The sequence below is a fragment of the Pezoporus occidentalis genome, unplaced genomic scaffold (assembly GCF_034315485.1).
Source record: "Pezoporus occidentalis ecotype Australia unplaced genomic scaffold, CSIRO_AGI_Poc_V1 ctg59, whole genome shotgun sequence".
In the NCBI taxonomy this organism is placed as follows: Eukaryota; Metazoa; Chordata; class Aves; order Psittaciformes; family Psittacidae; genus Pezoporus; species Pezoporus occidentalis.
In genome coordinates this window covers 3,059,034-3,079,955 of record NW_026915932.1, presented here as the reverse complement: position 1 = coordinate 3,079,955, position 20,922 = coordinate 3,059,034, and the positions used below count along the sequence as shown (strand labels likewise).

Sequence of the window (20,922 nt, the reverse complement as noted above, 5' to 3'; positions counted from 1 at the left end):
TATCAGTGATTCAAAGAGAGATAATGTGGAATAACTTTTTCACAATTCTCAGAAGGTCTGTATTTTAATGAAATGACATGAAAATAAAGTTAATCTGGATAATGTTTGTAGTTCTTAAATGAAATGCGAGTACTGTTTTTATGGTGATTGAAAATTAATTAAGGACAAGACACAGGTAAGTGTTTGTTACTTTATAATCTGCTTCTACACAGTCAATTTGAGACCCGGCTTGCGTTTGCCAGCTCTTCTTGGAAATATTATTTCTGATGCTATCACTGTGACTTGTTGATAAACCATCTGCATGTTTCTCCTAGATTTTGAAAAGTGCTTATTTCAACCCTTATAGTTTGCCTGTTTTTTTTATGAATACCCCATTTCTGATGTAAGCTTTCATATGTTCCTGTCTTTTCAGGCAAGGAATATAACAGTGTGCATTGAATTCAAAAGCTCTGATGAAGAAGGATCAAAGCCATTAAAGGTGAAGCACAACAAGAGTATATTCAGAAAACAGTATTTCTGAAGACATTACTTATAAAACCCAGGAATCAGGGCTGTACTAACATGTAACAATTAGAAAGTGAATGTTGTCATGAATGCGTCTACATTTGCACTGTGGTTCTGTTTGATCCCAGCTGGTCATAGTGATTCCAGCTCACAATGCCATGTTGCAGTGCCAGTTTTCTGGCTGATGGAGGGTAAAGAAGGCAATGTTAAGAAACTGAACCATTTTTTACAATGTAATTTTCTTATTCTAAAATTTACCATGCACCCTATTTCTCTCACTGAGATCAGGACACTTGATTGAAAAGAGTGAGGCACAAAATTATAAGAACCTTAGACTTAATTCTTAACCTTACTATTGACCAGGGGCTATTGCATAGCATTTCTGTACTGTAGTTTTCCAACCAATAAATGAAGTTGCCATCACTCAGTAATCAAGAGGCTCCAGACTGGACTCTGCTAGCAAGGAGATTAACTGGTATAGTTTTTGTAACATTGAAGAGTCAGTAAAGGCATCATGATGTGTATTGAACTGCATAAAAGTGAAATAGCTTCTGTAAAGCATTTTGCAGAAAACAAAAATTGATAACAGCAAGGAAGAAGTAGAAGTCTGCATGGCTTAGCAGAATGTATGGTAATTTTCACAGAATCAATGGACTCTTACTGTAAGTGTGTTTAAAAAGTTGCAGGTTTGAGGACTTAAAATAGTTATTTCAATATTGAATCAAAGTAATTATCAATCTTTCATGATATTGTTTTCAGTGTACAAGCATATTAGATATACTAGAACTGGCATCATCAGCAGAATTTCACAATGTAATTAAAACATGTTACTTTTATCAGTGCATTTATGGGAAGCCAGGTGGACCATTATTTACCTTGGCAGCCTACACCGCTGTGCTACATCATTCCCAGAATCCTGATTTCTATGATGAGGTCAGTCTGCCTTTTCTTTCATTAAATGTCTGTCAGTCCCACATGTTTGCCAGTGAGACAGAAAAGTATGTGTAAAGAATATTTCTGTTACACTTGACTGTGTATCCGGATGGGCCTGTGTCATGGAGATTTTACATACAGTCTCACATTTTGTGTTTTTTTCTTAAGTCAGTGAATCCTTCCTTTTGTAAGGTGTTCTGAGTACAGTTAAGTTGCTGTAGAATTACATATGAACAGTCTAGCTCTCTATAATGCATGTCTGGATTACATTAAGGTCCAGCTGCATCTCTGAATTTAGTGGAAATTGTAAACATTAGCCAAATGTCCAAACAAATCCCTCTATGAGATAGAAGATCTGCATTGAAGCATTCTTGTTAATCCAGTGGTCTGAATGTACAGTGATCTGTAGTGACTGCAGCGAGTTAGCTAGTGCTTTCTAAGATGTAGCTGTAGAATAGAGTTCATACATTCACCTTTGCCAAACGTTAGTCACACATGCATCTTTATGTTTCACCAACATCAAATATTAATTGCCCAGGCTTTCTGCAGCTGAACTTGATTTCACGTTTTCAGTGACTAGTGTGTTTGGTGGCCTGGAAATGTCACATGTCTATTCTGGATTTTTGCACTGCTGCTTTATATGTAGTGATGAGGCTGGCAAACAACATTAGTATATAGCCAGCGTTTTCCAAACTCTTGGCTTGCTCTTGGAAAAACTTCCTTTTTCCGTTAAAATTTACTGCTATAAAATGGCAGAAGCAAGACCAGCAGATAATGTGCAGCTACATGTGAAGTATCGACTTTAAAATTCATGTTTAGGAACTGAGCTGGAACTTAAAGCAGTTCTTGAACTCCCCACGACTCCTTTGCAAGCAGTGGTTTGGGTTTTAACATGTCTGAAAATGTCCTTCATGTAATGCTAGTGAGCCATCTGGTTTGGGCAGATTACTTTCAACTCAAACAAAGAGCTGAATTCAGCTCTTTATAGCTGATTTGGCTGGAAGAGGTGTGCACCTGTCCTAGAAGTTCCTCGTAGGAAGTGCAGTCTATAAAAGAATGTAATATGTTATGAATGTCTTAATCTCCATGTCCGTTTCACTTCTGTGTTTATGGTATTAGATTCTTACCTATAAACTGATTTAACACTGGAAGCATTTGTCAACAATTTCTAAACTTTACTATAAGCATAGGATTAGCTTGGATAAACTTTATCATAGTTCACAAGTACAAGGGGTCTTATATGGGATTTAAGACTGCAGAAATCCTAAATAAAAGTTTATATTCGTATCAGCCTTTATTATTTGGCCTTTGCCATGAAATGATGATTAAGCAGAGATGTCATTTTGGTTTTTACTTTGGTCATCCTGTAAATACGCGAGTGGTGATGGCTATGGCTGCTAGAGTGCAGGTGATCACTTCTAAGCAGAGTCTGTCACTCTTCAGTTCTGTCCTCTTTCATCTTACTCTCTTTCATCATAAATGCAAATATTCATCCACAGGACAGAGAAGAAAAAAGCTGGTTTAAGTAAAAATGGTGGATGATCATCCTAAACAATTTCCTTAAGCATACGTCTGTAACCCATGCAGACAAACATTAGTCACTGAAGGCAGGCTGTACTTAGACCTCTGCATAGAGAGATATCATTCATTTCGACCATCTCTGATGCCTGGTTTAATCGATTTTTAAACTAAAGTGAGGTGTAACATTTTACATTTCAGGTGAAAATTGAACTTCCCACTCAACTCCATAAGAAACACCACATTCTGTTTTCATTTTATCATGTCACCTGTGACATAAATGCAAAAGCTAATGCCAAAAAGAAAGAGGCTCTGGAAACACCAGGTACCTGTAGTAGAATTACTTTCAATTATAAATATAAATTATGTACATTCAAATAAGGATTGCAGAATTTCTGGCTGGTTATTATTGTCTTCCTTTGAACTTGAGAAGCTTGCTTTTCCAAAGAATTGTATTGATTTGTTCTTGTGCACAGTGGGATATGCATGGCTTCCTTTGTTAAAAGATGCCCAGTTAGCTTCCCAAGAACACAACGTGCCAGTGGCAAGCAGTTTGCCTCCCAATTACTTGAGCCTTCAGGAACCAACTTGTGGAAAGGTATTACTTCGTACTTTCATATTGCTCAAATGGTGCAGAACTTTTATTTGCACGTGTTTTACATGAGTTCAGATTTGCTTTTGCACTTATCTTGAAGTGTAAATGTTAATAAATAGGGTATCTGTTTTAGAATGTTCGTGTGTATATTATTGAGGATATAAACTAGTTTATATAGGTACCACTGGACTCACAGCCATATGTTGCTGATTCACAGTATATATGGAAAAAGTTTATTTTATAACTGTGCAGTCTATACCATCATACCTAAGTTCTCCAAAACATGACTGAGAGTTGTCAAAAATAACCCTTTTCACAAAGTCAGGCCATATGACACTCATTGTCCTGCTGATGTGATCTACGATCATGATTCATTCTCCAGTTCTGTAGTGTGATATCATATTTTTCACACTGCTCCTGTCCAGTTAGGATTATTTCTGTGCCCTTGTGTTTGGTTTACCAAGATCATGAGGACAGGGTGGGGCAGTGATCTGGTCCTCTGAATGGTAACATCTGTGGGCTTGCACTGAAAAGTGGGTTTGTTTTGCAGTTATTCTGTAGTGTGAAAGCACAGTAGCCAGCAGAGTTCACACATGTGCATGTGCTAAACTGTGCAGTGAAAATGTGATGAAGAGTTAAGTAAGTATGAAATAAGTAGAAAAATGTGACTTTTTTGTTTTTGTTTTAATAGCAGATTGGCTGTGATGTGAAGTGGGTAGATAGTGGGAAACCACTTTTCAAAGTCTCTACTTTTGTTGTATCAACAATAAATACTCAGGTAAGCTGCATTCCCTCTTAGCTCTGTTACCTGCTTACAAACAAAAAGTGTCAAGGAATGTCTGAAAGATGTTTTATAATCTCACATGAATTTGTTTCTCTAACATTTAAAGGTGATTTGAGTAGAAGGGCAAGATGACAGTGATGGAATATACACTTTAAGGAAAAATATAACTTATTTAAGATTATACCAACAGAAAAATTGTGGAATACTGGTTTAACCAGCAAGAAAATAAATTGTGAGCACCAAGAAGAAAAATAATCTGGCCATTGAAATCCTTTAGATTGTGAGCTAACAAATGAATTGCTCACAACACTGAAAAAAAGAGTGGTAGAAGCACCCAGAAATAAGTTGCATATAGCAAACTGTGCTGACCAGTTGGTTGGGCCGAGTGTGTTGATCCTTCTCTGTCTTACATTTAAGGTGGTGGGTACCACATGTTTTCATCAGTATTACAGGTGATTGCTGTAACTAATTCATGGAGCTGAATTCTAATCTGTTCTATGATACACATTAATGTGAATGGTTATCATTTTAGGATCCATACCTGAATAACTTTTTCCATCAGTGCCAGGAAAGGGAAAAGGATCTATCCCAGCCTCCTACCTCAAACTTTATCCATTCTTGTAAGGTAAAGTAACTGACAGCACAAACTATGCTATAAAATTGTGGTTAGGGCTTTCTCTCAACTGATCCATCCCTGCACAATTCTAAACATGGCATAGACTTACTAGGAGGCAATGGGGTCCATGGCAACTCCAGTTAGAGTTAGTTGATGTGGCAGATGTGTTACCGGTCACAGAGCTGTCTCCCATCCCATCTCATTTAGAGCATGGCTGCATCTGCCCATCAACTTTGTTAATTCAACCTGTGCCAAGCCTCGGATCCTGTTAAAGGATGGTTCAGTGTTGCTCTGTTGCACTTACATAGGTATCCTTAGTGAAATACTAAAATTGGTTTTGGTTTCTCCCCATCTTTCCCTCCCCCCCTTAACTCAGGGTAAAGCAAAATAGTGGAATTCAGAGATTTGGACAATACCTGCAGATGTGTGATGGCTGTGTTTAGAACAAACTTCATGGAGAGCCAGTCCTCTCTTTAGATGTCCTGTTTTCCTACTATTACACCAGTGGCTGCTCTGTATTCTACCTGCTGAATCAGGAAAGCAAGTAATGAGCTTTCATTGCTCATATTAGAAATCTCTCATTTTCTTTCTTACTTCTGTTACAGAATTTGCTGAGGATTGAGAAAATCCATGTAATTATGAATTTTCTTCCTGTAGTCCTTAATCAACTCTTCTGGGTTTTGGTGCAAAACATTGATGATGAAGTTACAACAGCTGTGACCAGGTATCTGAATATTTTCTGTATGAGGAACAGAATTCTCTCTAGAGTACAAATGTAGATGTTAGTACAATTATAGCTGCTCTTACAAAGGCTCACTATGACATTTAGACTTTAATAGGTGAGAATGGCTGCTTCCCCCTTAACACAGGTCTCTGCAAATAATGAATGGAAGAGCGTAGTACCATGTGGCTGACAGATACGAACCAGGAAACCACTTACCATGGGGGACATGTCTGTGTATCCTAAGGCGATTATAGGTAGAGGCCTGGTTCTTAAGGAGCTAAGTGCTTTCTAACAAAGCTGAGTATCGGTTTTGGTTTATGTTTGGGTCTGAGGATGTGGAGTTCAGCATAGGAAGAGCTTAGCAGCTTGCTGCATCCAATGCAGAGTCGAACAACCAGGTTACACTGTTGTGGGGCATTTTTTAATTAGAGTATATCTAGCAATAACTGAAAAGCAATGGAAGCATTTTCCAGTGAGCAGGCAAACAGCTGGAATGATTTGCTAAGTCACTCACCCCTCACATAATGAAATTGTCTTTATTGATGCTGTTAATAAGGGCAGCAGGAAAAAAAATACTGGAGAGAATATTAGTCTCTGCAGGAGGCAGAAGGTTGCATTGCATTTTCTTTCGGCCATAGTGGTGTTTTTGTTGTACTTCTGCCAGAAACTAAACATGACAACACAACTAATGGGGAAAAAATGACAACTTTTCTCAGCAACCCTGTTAGACTAATCTACTGTCAGTGTATTTTCTTTCTTTCCACAGATTGTTCTTCAGAATTAGTTCCTGAATAAAGTTTAATTAGGAAAACTTAAAGAACCAAGGAAACAGAATTACTCATCTTAGCCATGGAAAGCTAGACTTCAAGGTCCTTTATCAAAGGATCATGGCACCTTGCAGGGCAAAGTCCAGTTTTACTGCACCTAGGCAGTAGGATTTGAAGAACCTTTCCTTGTAAACATGTGTGATTTCACTACTGGATACTGTTTCCAAAGGGAGAGAGGCAGTCAGACCTTTTCAGGTTTCCCTTATCACCAACAAATCAACTGATGTTAAGGCTAGATAGAGAAAATGAAGAATTTCAGCAGTGGTTAACTGACTGTAAAAGAAGTGTTGTAGAAGAAGCAGCTGTTTAAAAAGTAATGTTAATGGTTGGGTGGAGAAATGGGAGGATGTTACCTTTTCATGCTCAGATTTTGACTATACACCCACCTGGCCAAAAAAAAGCCAAAAGGATTCTCATCTGAGTGTTTTTCTTGCCTGTGTGTTAGCTTTTGTGCTAGTAGAGTTGATGTCAATAGGGAGATGCGTGTCTGCTGTGCGTGCCATTCATTGATGTGTCCTATATATACACACATTGTAATTTGTTCTGAATAGCTTGAAGCGGCTTGTGTTGAACATGTTAAAAACAACAGCAGAATGAGAGCATAGATTGGCTTATGTGTTTGGAAGAAACATTATTCCTTTTATATTCTCTCATGGGTATTTACTTGTCTGGGGTCCCAGTCGTGTCATCATTTCTCTGTCTCATCTTTGCCAAAACTTGTTTCAATTTCAAATCAGAGTAAAGGCTGAAGGCCCAGAATGGGCACAGCTAATTTTGTCATAGGCTTTGTGTTTTGCTACAAGTTTTACTTCTCTAACAGCAAGAAATGAGATCCATGAAAAATGTTGACTTAAAGGAATTGCAAAGCTTTTGAATTCAATAATAAGAATTAACAGTAAATACTCAAATCAAGCTAGTCAAAATGACTACTTATATGTGGATCACAGTCAGGCATATTAATAATCCATTTCTGTCATACTGTTACTAAGCATACCCCTGAATTTGAGATACAGTTCAGTAATCTTTGACATTTGAGAATCATGAACTTTCCTCCCCTTTTTTTAATATAAAATAAAATTATAAAATTGAAGAGTCTTTTCTATATTAAGTATCCTGAAAAAAATGAGGTCCCAATAATCAAGAGGAAATCTCATAGTTAAGTTAAAGAACACTGCTTGCTCAGACTTGTGTTTTCTGGAACAGGATGCTCTCAAAGAAAGATGACCCAGAAACAGATTGAACGGAAAACTTTGCCAAAACGCTTGGTCTCAAGTAGCGCCATCTCTGCTGTTAGTAGAAGCTCAGGTTGTGAGAGCGGGGCCAGCATAACCCCACTTCTTCCATATTGCTGATCACCAAGCTGATGTGCAGAAGCTCAAATGATCCATGGTTGCATGAAATGCCCAGCCCTTTCCCTGCTGAGCAGTAATGAGAGGGTGCTGTGCTCAGCCTTTTGGGCAAACAGTGCAGGAGAGGGGGCATGCTTGGGCTTGAGCCCAGGCTTGTGTATGTCTGTGATTAACAGTGTTATAATAAGTATCAGTGCTTTACAGAATTACCAATATCTGAGATGACCTGCCAAGTAACACTCCCAGAGAAAGAGGGTCTTGCCTCAGTGTTTCATTAATATACTCTTAATTTTTCTTACTCCAAATCACCCAAGGTCTGTATAAGCTTTTAATTAGCTAGTAGTTTTCTTTTGGTGAAATGTCAGTTCAGTTATAATTGTTAAAACTGGATGCATTTTGTTAGATGAATGAATATATAACAACACAGTCTATGCAAGTGGAGGGCCCAAGGAGTGACTGGATTTTCCCAGTGGGACGGTTTCTGCAAATGCTATTCATCACTTAGATGACATCCCTAATAGACTGTTTAAATGAAGTTAGGATAACAGTGCAGTGATGTATCAGATGAGCTTTCTCTGCCTTATGACATAAACCAACTCAATTTTTACCTTTTTTTCCTTTTTTTAATTTGCAGGGTTCTTACTAACATTGTTGCCAAGTGCCATGAAGAACAACTAGACAACTGCATCAATTCTTACGTGACGGTATGATTGCTGTTATATTATTAACTATTTTATATAGGTGTTTGGGTTTTTTTTCAGGGGTTTTTCTTGTTTACTCTTATTCATACTTGTTTGTAGCTTTCTCTGCATTTGCATCATACCTTTCTGCCAGGCAGGGTGACTCTGGTTAGGAAATGAAGGTAAGATTTGGAAGAGGCTGAGTCACTTCTTCTTGAGAGAGAACTGTGTCACTTTGGACAAATTACACTGCCCCTCTATGCTCTAAGGGCATCCTGTAGAGCAGGGACACTCCATGGAGCATCCTTCTCCATCAAATTCAGCTGCATCCTGGCTTGAAACCTTAGTTTGTTGAGAAGGACAAAGGGCTTCTTCATGTTTCTTTTGTGTTTGTAATGCAGCTTTGTTTTCATAGGATAGCAAATTGAGCAAACATAGGAGGAGGAAGTTGCAGTGCATTCCTAAAAGGTACTGAAATGTAGGAGGAACAAATCCCAGTAGTCAACTGATGCCTAGAGCTTGCAGTTTATAAGCAAGACCTAGTGCAAATGTGCTTCAGCTGAGCTTCTAGGAGCATAAGCATAGCATCAGTCTTTGTGGAATGGAATTAAGAATTTCCCACCCTGCAGGGGTTGAGAGAAGGAAAGGGGAAATAAATACATGAAAGAACATAAAACCTCAGCTAGATAAATAACCGGTGGGAGACATTCAATGTAACCTGAATCATAGAATCAGCTAGGTTGGAGAAGACCTTTAAGATCATCAAGTCCAACCTTTACCACAGGACTGCCAAGTCCACCACTAAACCATGTCACTAAGGGCCTCATCTGCACGTTTTTTGAACACTTCCAGGGACAGTGATTCCATCTTTTCCCAGAGCAACCTGTTCCAATGCCTGACCACCCTCTCGGTGAAGAAATTTTTCCTAATATCCAATCTAAACCTCCCCTGGTGCAGCTTGAGGCTGTTTGCTCTTGTCCTATCACTTGTTACTTGGCAGAAAAGACCAGCCACCTCCTCCCTCCATCCTCAGGCAGTTTTAGAGAGTGAACTTGCTCACAGTTTGCAGCATTCCTCTTGACTGTGGTGAGATTTATCATTTTAAAATGTATGGCCATCTGTATTATACATGTACAGAGTTGTCCTCAGTGTAGCTGAAAAGGATCCACAAGTGGTAATTCTTATGGAGGAGGTACTTCTGGGTGCTCTTTATGGTTGCAATGTGACAGCATGTTTCTTAGGATGCTACAGCTTTTTAACTAAGCTTTTGATTATTATCTTAAGTCATTACTTTAGTTTCAAGATCCTGTGTCTTTGTATGTGCTATCATACATAAATTCCTTTCTCATCTGTGTTCAGATTCTTGCAACTGCTTCCTGTTTACTCAGCTTTTTTAATCTATTATTGTTTTGAAGAAGAGGGTATCTAGAGAATATATATAGATATGTTCTGTGTATGGAATTTGGCTCCAGGCAAGCTGTGCCATTACTTAAAAAGCCAAAGGAGTGAGCTCTTTAAAGATGATCTCCTTGTTCTCTGTATCAATTGAATATCCATTAAATGAGTACGGATAATGCTGTTGGCCAGCAAGTATCTCATCATCGGTATATATCCAAGTTAAATAACCTATGTAACATTTAAATGTAGTTAATTAAAATGGGTATTAACACCTCTTCTACTTTTCAAAATTGCAATAGACACCTGTTGCAGCTAAATATCACTGAAGTAACAGGTGATTATTAGGCTCCACCAAAAGTTCATTTAGCCTGTTTTCCCATTTCCATCAGCAGTCAAAAGCCAGTAACTGTTAATCGCTTTCATCCATCTGTAAGAAAATGAGTACCTACTTTAGAAATGCTGTTTGGGGAAATAAGTTGAGAGTTGTGAGTCACTCAGATGCAGTAATAATGAAAAATTACACTGATGTAAATTACTGGACCCAGAAGTTTAAACTGCATAGGGAGAAGCTTATGGCATCTGCTCTGGAAACAAGGCTGATTATTAATAAGATGTTTTCAAGTGATATTACTTTCTTTCACCTACCTGGTTGAATTGAAAAGGTATTTCATCCCAACTGCTGCACTGGCAGAGCTCTTGCTTCAGGGAAGCGGCCATGGATCGCAGTACCAAATTATTACCTTAAATTGTTGGATAGAACTCGTACTGGATTTATGAGTTCTAAGCACTAAATTCCTGTCTTGAGGGATTGATTTCTGAAAGGGGTATAGTTTTCCCCTTTTGTTAGCTCCAGTGAGTGCTCTACGCCTTTCAGGATGAAGAGTTGTTACCAGCTCTGACTAGCTGTTGCCACTGGAAGGAGCAAGTGAAGGTAGCCCTGACTAGGTGGGTGAAAAACCCTCCATACTTCCTCTGAGTACTTGTTCTTTTATTTACCTCTGGTGAAATGGCTTGAAAGTCAGTTCGAGAGGTGTCAGGATCCTATGCCCTATTGAAAAAGTAAATCGTAGCACTGATTTTGAGCAGAAATTCCTCATGATTCACGTGTTGCTGAAAGCAACAGGAAGGTGTGTTTAAAACTGGGATTTTATAAGGAGCTGTGTTGTTCTGTGACTGCTGGAGGAATTAAACTCTACGTGTGTGTATTGTTCAGCTAAGGTATTTGCGTGGCAAAGATTGTCAGCAGTTAGTGGCATACAAATAATTTATCTTCACCTACTGAGTTTTATTTATATTTGGTTTAGTGTACATTTTGATATCTTTTATTTTTCCTTTTTTCTTCAGTATGTGTTCAGGACTAAATCATTTGAGGAAAGGACTGTTCATGAGGAGCTGGCCAAGAATATGACTGGTCTTCTGAAGTTAAATGACCAAGTAACAGTGAAACAGGTTTTAAAGGTGAGTGGTAGCTTGAATTGGCACATTTGTAGTTCTGCTACTGGTTTCCTGCATGAAACTCACTTGTCACCTCTCTTTCTCCTCTCTTTCTCCTCTCTTTCCCCGAATGAGCTTGCACAAATCATATCCTGCAGTGATTCAACAGACAGACTTACCATACTTGCCAAAGTCTCCCAGCGTAACACATTTCTCAGAATGCCATGGGATGCACGATGAAATTTCTCCTTTCTGTTACAGCTCAGTCTGAGTTGGAAACTTCTTACACAATATGGAGTAGGCAGTTACTTTTAGGATATTTTGTTTCATTTTTGGAAGATCCAGGGAGAATATTCATCTGTAAGTAAGGCAGTTACATCTTATTTCAGTTGCTGCCTTTGACTGACAGTGACCAAAATGCGAATGATTGAGGTTTCCTGAGGTTTCTCGTATCAAACCAGGTCTACAAACTTCATACATGTTCGAGCCCCATCACTGAGCCTGCTGATTATGATATGAGAGAGTCCAGATCAGGAGTTCCCAGTGGCAAAAATGTGTTCAACTGTTTAGGATGAACCAGTTTCAGTTTTCTGTGCTGAGCCACTGGAATAGCAAAAATAGCCTGAAAAAAAGCAGAAAAGGTGGCTTGCAGGAAACCTGGGCCGTGCAAAAGTACTTGTGGTTGGGTTTGTTCTGGGTTTTTTTGCAATTTGTAAGCTTTTTGATTGTATTTGTTTCACATGTTAGCTATTGCAAATGGTATTTGAAGAACCATTCTGTTTAGGTGACATCCTACTCTGAGCCAAATTAGCAATCTGCTGAAACTGACAAGGCAGTTGATTCTCAGCTTCTGTTCTCAGAGGTTCTCTGTGTCATACATTTCTGCCAGTTACCTGCAAACAAATAATGAACACAATGCTCAGCAGGAATGGAAGGATTGTAGGTGTGGTGTTTGTGGGATCCTCATTGCACAGAGCCCCAATGACAAAGTGCCTGAGATGGCTTCCATTCCAAGGACAGGATCTGATGTCACTCAAATACGTGGCACTTGGTCTCTTTAATTTATTTGTCACAGAGTTTATCATTGTGCATTACTGAGAAATGCAGTCCATCTATTTATCTAAGTATTTATCAGATAATAATTTTTCCTAATCTCTTTTTTTTTTTTCTTTCTTTTGAAAGCATTCCTGGTTCTTCTTTGCAGTTATCTTAAAATCAATGGCCCAGCACTTAGTTGATACAAAGAAAACAAAGGTAAGTATCTACATGACCTTGATTAAGTAGGCAATCAGTCTCTTAGGGAAAATATAAAATATGGTATCCTGGGAAATACACATAGTGGGACATTTCTTCGTCGATAAAATAAATGCTGTTATACTTTGTGAAATACTTCTTTTAAACACAAAAACATTATATTCCCTGCTAGGCTCAGATCTATTCTTGCTTGTACAGAACTGGTGGGCCAAAAATACAGTTGCATCAGCTTTGTAATGGGTGGGGAGTGGGAGTTCTCTTATTTCTGCTGGTTACCCAACAGGTGATTATGCCAGACAGCAAACAAATGATCTAGAAACTCTACTTTGCTTTCAGCAGACCTTACGTAGCTGGAGATCAATGCTTTGACCTTTCTGCCTGATTATGAAAGATGCTCTTGGTGTACTTGTGCTGGAATTTGAAGATTTACCACTTTCTGTCTTTTGGGGTTTATACTTGGAATAGATCCAGGGAAATCTAGGACTATATTTCTTGAATGACCTGTGTTTTATTGTATTTATTCCTGGCCTGAATGTATTTTCAGGTTTAATGTGCAACATTGTACACTCTCAAGCGATGATCTATTCCCTGCTTAGGTTTCTCGAACTCAGAGGTTTCCAGAATCATTTCAAACTGAGCTGGATATACTTGTGATGGTCTTAGCAGACCATGTTGTTTGGAAGTACAAAGATGCTCTTGAAGAAACCAGGAATGCAAACTACAGCACCGCCAAATTTCTCAAGGTGAGATGTTCTGTCATTACAGTGTATGCACTTATTTCCCCATACTTTGTGCAAACTTAAGACTGTTGTAGTCTAGTCAAAGGGAATAAACACAATTCTGAGGTAATGATGGTTCAATTTACAAATTTAGTGTTGACCCGTAGTTCAGTTTTTCTATGCATTTAGGTCTTTGAGAATGCAAAAGCTTTATATAAGTCTGCTTTAAAGCAATTCTGATTAATTTTTATCTGTTCTCTGACAGAGGCCAAGTTTTCAAATTTTGCAGATTCTTACATTGCATTCAAATGGGTAAAAGTTTGATAAGGAACAAAAGTGTAGTTACAGTTCTGCTACTATTTTTTCTTTATATACTTATAGCTCTGAATGACTGAGTGGATTAATATTTACTAATGACTACCAGAGTGGGCAGCTCTTACAAACCAGAATAAACAAATTGCAAGTATTATGTGATATACTGTAACCCACCTTTCTAATTCTGTAATGCCCTTTCATATACCAAATATGGCAAAATACATGCGTGCTTTGGAAAAGTCACTAAAAGGAGTTGCATTTTGTGGTTCTGTCCTAGTGTTTCTCAGTTGTATTTATTTTCCAAGCATTGATTTAGCTGTGGAGTGTGGGAAAATTGCCATTCACTAAGTTGTGTGGCCAGATACTTAATTTAGATTTATACTGAACAAACACACACACACACACACACACTTTTCCATTGATGGAAAGATGTACATTACCGATGTACAGAACATTGTATATGCTACACACTGAAACTCAGGCATAAATCTTTTATGATAAATTGAAGCACAGTATTAGGAGAGAGCAGTATTCCAGCAATAAAATGTTTCTGTGAGGTTATAAGGAAAACAACCTCAAAATGAAGGTGGATTTTTCTCCTTTCATACGTAGGTGAAATAAATTATAAGCTTGCTGTCCAATGTTGGCCTCTTTTACGGATACCATACGGAAACCCTAAGTTGCTGTTGGCATACTGACATTAAACCATATCTATCCATAGTGTTACATCCTGTGGAAGATGATGCTAGTTTGAGGCAGGAACATAGGTGGACAGGCTTAGTCATTAGTTGTGTGGTGTTACACCTGTGGGGCTGTTGCAGATTTGCATGCTATTTTTGTGTGTTACTCAGCTAACTGAGAACAACAATAATGATGCATCATATATTATGGCTTATGGCTGTGTTTTAATTTCTTTTTGACTAGTCTGTCAGAAAGAATGACGTTGGTTAGAGATCATACGGCTTTCTCCAGGCTGGAATTGCAGCAGCCTTGTTTGAATGCTGTGCAGCAGAAGGCTCAGGACTCCTCTAATTTTGCAGAGTTCAGGAACACCAGGAAAGAGGGGAAATCAAGGTCGCTTTCCCTATCTGGTAGGCTAACTCTGCAAGGAAAAAATGTCAGTAACTGTAGCACCAAGGCTCTCAAAAATGTTTACAACTTCTGGCTATTTATCTCCATCAATCAGCAAGAGCAGTGTTCTCATCATGAAATAATCTAGGGCATATTTGCTCCCGGAGAGATAATGTAACTCATAGGAAGCAAGTATTGCAGCTGGATTGAGTCAGGAGTCACAGCTCTGTCACTGAAGGAGATATTTGGCTCAGCTGCCACATGCTGGCTCTAGTGATTGAGTGTTGTAGTACATGGATAACTTTCAGTAGGTAAGCTTTCTGCTAGTGCACTGTACACTGTGACAGTTATTTTAGACTGTAGACGCAGGAAAAGGAAAATTTGATCGATTTATTATTACTGAAAATAAATTTAAAAATCGAGCCAGATAGACCAGATTTTCAGGTATTCCTTACTTTGTTATAAGACTAGCTTCACCTGTGGAAATGATTCAAGTTTGCAAGTCACACAAGACAAGCAGCCAGGTGAGTGAGGCCACATACTGCTGTTCTGGCTCTAAAATAATAATTCTTTTTTTCCCCGTTAGCGCTGCTTTACATTTATGGATCGTGGATTTGTGTTCAAGATGGTCAACAATTATATAAGTATGTTTGGAACAGGAGACAGCAAGGTATTGTTCTGATTTGTTTGGTTTTGTTGATTTTGGGAGGTTTTCTCCGATGTGACTTGCTAGCAGAATATTTTTATATTGAAACTATTTATGATCCATTCCATGGCTTCACTATGCTCAGTACTCAAAGTCAGTGAAAACATTCACCATAAATACGTGCTAAAGCCTCTTGGGTTTGAGCCATCTATCCCCTTCTCTGGGTGTAAATATTTGTGTCCAAACAACTACTCATTGAGTCCTGGGAGAGAAAATTCTGTGAAGACTGCTCAGACCAAAGCATGCAAAAGGCTGAATTTAAGCTTTGAATCTTTGTAGAGTAAACTTGCAGTTCGGTCTATAAATATCAGCAGCAATTGGCAGTCATTTTCTTTGGGGAGATTAAAGTGAGAGCATATGAACAAGTTACCATTGTGTAAATTCAAGTGAGAATGTAGTATCTCAGTTGCTTTGAATGTATGGTATGCTTTTATCTTATTGATGATGCAAGAAAGCCAGTCTGCTCCAAATTAGTTTGTGCTTGCTATGAGGAAAATTCCCTGTAGCCCAAATTTCTTCTATAATACCTATAATAAGCAGCGATACAGTTTGAGCAATAAATTTCAAACTGCAAGAGCTCCCCAGATTATTCAACTTTACTTCTCTACTCTTCGTCCATCAGGATGAGTTACAGGCTTTTCTCTTCTGTGACTGGGTTTCTGAGCATATAAAATGATAGCTAACAGAATTTATTCAGGATATACACTTTGAATGACTCATCTTTCCCCAAAAAGCTTACAAACTTTTGTCCATTAACTTTTTATAATTATTCAGTGGTGATCTTGACATTTGCAGGCCATGAGTGTGGTTGCTTCAGGTCTGTTTTGCTTTTTACTAAAACCAGCTTCATGCTGTACTCAGGTCTTTCACTTAATCTCTGGAACAGATGTAGAATTGGAGTCTTTGAGTGTCAATGTCATAGCCTGAAATCTATTATTCTGTAAACAATTTTACGCAATCTGAAAAATGTTTCCACATTTCAAACTTCCCTAAATAAATCAACCATAGAAACAGATATGTAATTAAAAAAGCCAATTAATGGCCAGTGGAAAAACCTGAGATTGGTCAGTGTGCAGAGCAGAACTAAACATCTCTTTGGCAGTAAGTACCTGATTTTTGCCAGCCACCCAGCATCCCTCCAGAGCAACCTGCCAGCATGTGTAGAAGTGGAATCACTGCAGAGCTGAGACAAATGTTCCACTGGAACAGGCTTTGCAGCACCTGAAAACAACAGCCACAAAATAGAATCAGACATTTCTGACCTCAAGGAGAGAGAGGCCTTGCATTGCTTTCATTTTCAGTCAGACTCCTAGGCAAGTCAGTCATTTCAGTGCAGTGTGCTGCAGGATTTCTTTCTGTGTGTCTTTTGCTTCTTTAGTTGGATTGTTTATGTATCAAAAGGATGATAATGCAGTCTGACCCCTCTCCAGAAAATTTAACAGTAAATATTTCAGTGTTCACTTTAGGAGTGAATATTGCCTCTAGTTTGCAGGTATACTAGTCTATAACATTTCAGTTTGAATTTATTATAATTGTGAATGAAGCACTATAGTTTCTGTTTCGCAGAAATACCCCTCACAGTATTCTGTATTTTGACATTTAAACATTGTTTTGAGAATATTTATTCAGAAGTTGAAATACCTCATTAGAATTCAGTTCATTGTTGTGTTCCTTCAAAATGTCACAGTTCCTCTTGAAAACATATTTCAGGTGCTTCATTTCTTTATTTGCCATTAGACCCTGAATTGCATGTCCAGCTGTATTCCTGCATTGCAATAAAGCATTTCAGGGAAAAATTCCCCACTGTCCACCACTCTGAGAAGTGCATGTTCCAGGTATCCTGGCCTGATGGTGGCAACAGAAATGCTACAATTGAGCTTTAGGGGCTGACAGACTTAAACACAGGGCAAATAAAAGATCATTACGAGATCTTTCTAATGCTAATGCGAATGTTTGACTTAAATTGATGCAGCATCATATTGGTAGTCCTGAATGACTGCTTTCTGCCCCTGAGAACAGTGAGCTGAGAAGGTGGAAATAAAAATTTATTATGGGATGTCATGTATTATCTGTATATCTCAGTAGCACATCATTATAGTGGAAATAATAAATTCCTGAGGTATCTGCAAGGCTCCACAAGAGGGAGATATCAAGAAAATGATACCAAAACTATGTAATACCCAAATCTTTCAGAGCTGGAACTCACTGGCATCAATTAGAGGAAGTTTTCACCACTGTCAGTAAGTTTTGGATCTGGTCTGTGTGGCTGAAACTTTGTATGTTGACCAAAAAACGAAGAAGAATTAAAAAGAAAGAAGGGGTTTTGAGGAAGAAAGGCACAATAATTATGTGGAACTCAAATTTATGTAAACTGGAGAAGATATTTTGCTATGATAATATAGTATATACCATCAAACGACCCAGTGTAGCTTTAAATATACCTTATATATTTAATTTGGATCAGGCCTATATTTATCAGTACATCTTCAATAAAAAGCATTTTTAAGGAATTCATAAAGCTTGTTTGACTGTGACAAGTTTCTTTGACAGCAGAGATGAAACCCAGATGTTCATAATTCATGCAGCTTGATGTAACAAGCCATAGATTTTCATTATTGGGTGTGAGTATGTATCTTTAGGTAGAGATAAGTAGTGCAGTTCTGTCTTACCGTTTTCCCTGTTGTAATGTGAACTGAGACGTTGCCTGTTGTGATTTTCAGACTGTACATCAGTTCAAGTTTGACTTTCTCCAAGAAGTCTGTCACCACGAGCACTTTATTCCTCTGTGCCTGCCCATACGGTCTTCAAACATTCCTGGTAAGGCACCACCCTGAAAGGGTTTTTGCACAGTGATGAATTATCAGGAGATTCTCTCAAGCATTATGCCTGCACATCAGGCACAGAAGCCCGGAATGGGTTTTCAGGTGTGACACTTAAGCAGTGTAGTAAAAATAACATCATATCAGTATGCCTGTAAATAAATACAACCCCTGACAGCCCATTTAGGTGAGGGGAGGTGCCTTTTGCTGGAATATTTGAGATGAATGAACTGGACAATTTGTGAGGACTGATTACTAAGGCTGCAGTAGCTGGTGAGCTAGGGAAGGGGTTGAACAGGTACAGTAGGAATGCAAAGCTGAGGCAGTGATAAGGGCATTGTGAAACTTTAGTATTTAGGAACAGGCTTTCTGCTACTGTTGGGATGTGTCCATGTAACAGCCCTTCTTTCCTGGGGAAGATCTGAACTTGGCATGCATCATGTTTGGAAACATCCATCTCTCAGATAATCAGCCTTCGGTACTTCTTGTTTTAGAAATCATAGAATGGTCAGGATTGGAAGGGACCTTAAAGATCTTTTGCCTCCAGAGTATCTTAGACTAGCAGACAGGTCCCATGCAACAGGCCTTTTCCTCCAACTGCATTTACTTTCTTGGCCTCTGGCAAGCCTGAACTCTATGTGCTTACCACATGTGGCATTTTACCACAAGCAGTGAGGCAAGAGAGGCCCATTTCAGAATCTGGACAGTTAATAATGAGCTATCTCTCAAGGCACGGGATACTGTGTGTAACACATATTTTGCATGAACAGGTTTTGCCTGTGCTCTACCACAGGAGTGAATCCACCTTGACCATGCCCCAAAGCCAGCAGCCGCTGTGCATTCAATCTTTTGCATTGAAATCTGTTATTTCAAACATTAATTTGTGACAAGTGGACAGTACTAGGTGCAAAGGTACGCGGTACTTGTTTTCAAAGGCACTGGGATTTCAGCCCTGGGCACAGTTCCTAGTTCTGACAGTTTTCTGTGAACTCTGGGGAGTTCAGGTATGGTCCTTTAAGCTGCTGAGAGTGGAAGGTGTCTTGCAGTGGAAGGCAGAATCATCTCTCAAACTATGGGCCCTTGTCTCCTTTTTGTTTCGGTTTTCAGCATCAAAAACTGAGTTCAGTTTGATGCTCATAGTTTGATTCAAGCTGTTCAATTCAAGTCAAATTTAAAAAAAAATCGAAAAGATATATAGCAAATCTATTTTTATGCTTAATAAGTAAAAAATATGCATGATTTTTGCCTATTTTTGTTTCATTTTTATGAAAAATGAAGACCCTGTGACACCTTCAGAATCAACACAGGAATATCGAACATCAGGTATGAACAAAATGACTGCTGTCAGCAAGCAGAATTGTGCATCAAGAGCCTTAAGGTTTACTTGGGCTGCTGCCACTGAACTGTGGCAAATTCAGGCAAAAATTGTCATTTATTTTCCAAACTGGAATTATTCTAGAGCTCTGTGGTTTAGAGCTCTTCTAGCTAGAATATGGGAATAACAATTTAGACATGCCTCATAGAAGTGAATAGTCTTACTACATGCAAAACATGTGAGATTTATAGGAATGTGTGTATAAATATAACATAAATATATGTATTTATATATAAATGATGTATATAAAGTGTAAAGAGTGCATAATTTTGAGAAATACTAGCAAGTGAAGGAGTAGAATGAGGCAATCAGATCAGAAAATCAAGGTCTAACAGTGGATTAAGTCAATAGTCATTGGAAAATTGAGGGAGGGGGTATGTAACCTACATAACAATTCAAGCATTCTTGTCCATTCTGTTCCAAGATATTCCAGAGTACACACTGACCAATGAATTTTGCCGTAAGCATTTTCTAATTGGAGTCCTGCTGCGGGAGGTTGGTTTTGCGTTGCAAGAAGACCAGGACATTAGGCACTTAGCTTTGGCTGTGCTTAAAAACTTAATGGCAAAGCATTCGTTTGACGATCGATATGCAGAGCCGGTAAAGAAACTGTTTGCTTATTCCTTTTCATTTACTTGTTCATACAGTCACTAAACGTATATGAAACTTCCTTAGCCACTAGTATACACTAATTAGTTTCTTCAGGATTATGTTGTATCTTTCATTTTTTTAGGCAAAACAAGCACAAATAGCAAACCTGTACATGCCACTCTATGGAATGCTTCTGGATAATATGCCAAGGATTTACATGAAGGATATGTTTCTTTTCAATATCAATACTTCCAATCAGGTAATGCATGTAATTTTTCAGAACATCTCAAACTCAGATCTGACCCACTCAATCTGGTGGGGAAAAGTCCAAGTTCATGCTGGTCACAAGTTAGCTAACAAAATGCATGTCTGAAAATGCTGACTTGTTCGCACCTACAATGCTTAATTTGAAAGGTTTCAATTTGCAGAGCACCTGCAGGGCCCTGGGAGTCTCAATTGTAGGGTGTATAGGCTGTGAGTCTGGAACAGACCCAGGATACTGGCTGTCCTGGGGCTGGAAACTCAAAGTTAGAGGTTTGCAGCCCCAGTCTGTCTGTCCGGTAGGTCTGCCTTGGTGCTGCAGGCTGAGGACCCTGTCTTTGCAGGGTTACGTAATGAACCTACAAGCAGTTTTACTTGTGTAACAAAGGGACCATGAACTCTACCAGGAAGCCGAATGAGTGCATGCAAGTAGCTTTACCTTTAATACC

General features: G+C 38.6%; 1 protein-coding gene across 11 annotated transcripts in view; it reads left to right on the top strand.

The window, feature by feature from the left end:
- DOCK10 (dedicator of cytokinesis 10) overlaps positions 1-20,922 on the top strand; it is a 158,169-nt gene that overhangs the window by 108,283 nt on the left and 28,964 nt on the right. For all 11 annotated transcript variants that reach the window (XM_062638894.1, XM_062638892.1, XM_062638890.1 and 8 more), the window contains 16 exons: positions 413-478; positions 1,345-1,437; positions 3,157-3,280; positions 3,432-3,553; positions 4,242-4,328; positions 4,867-4,959; positions 5,556-5,674; positions 8,485-8,554; positions 11,273-11,386; positions 12,545-12,616; positions 13,213-13,359; positions 15,308-15,391; positions 18,148-18,244; positions 19,525-19,569; positions 20,046-20,221; positions 20,355-20,471. In XM_062638894.1, coding sequence (XP_062494878.1) covers positions 413-478; positions 1,345-1,437; positions 3,157-3,280; positions 3,432-3,553; positions 4,242-4,328; positions 4,867-4,959; positions 5,556-5,674; positions 8,485-8,554; positions 11,273-11,386; positions 12,545-12,616; positions 13,213-13,359; positions 15,308-15,391; positions 18,148-18,244; positions 19,525-19,569; positions 20,046-20,221; positions 20,355-20,471 — 1,626 coding nt within the window. The remainder of the gene's footprint in view (positions 1-412; positions 479-1,344; positions 1,438-3,156; positions 3,281-3,431; positions 3,554-4,241; positions 4,329-4,866; positions 4,960-5,555; positions 5,675-8,484; positions 8,555-11,272; positions 11,387-12,544; positions 12,617-13,212; positions 13,360-15,307; positions 15,392-18,147; positions 18,245-19,524; positions 19,570-20,045; positions 20,222-20,354; positions 20,472-20,922) is intronic.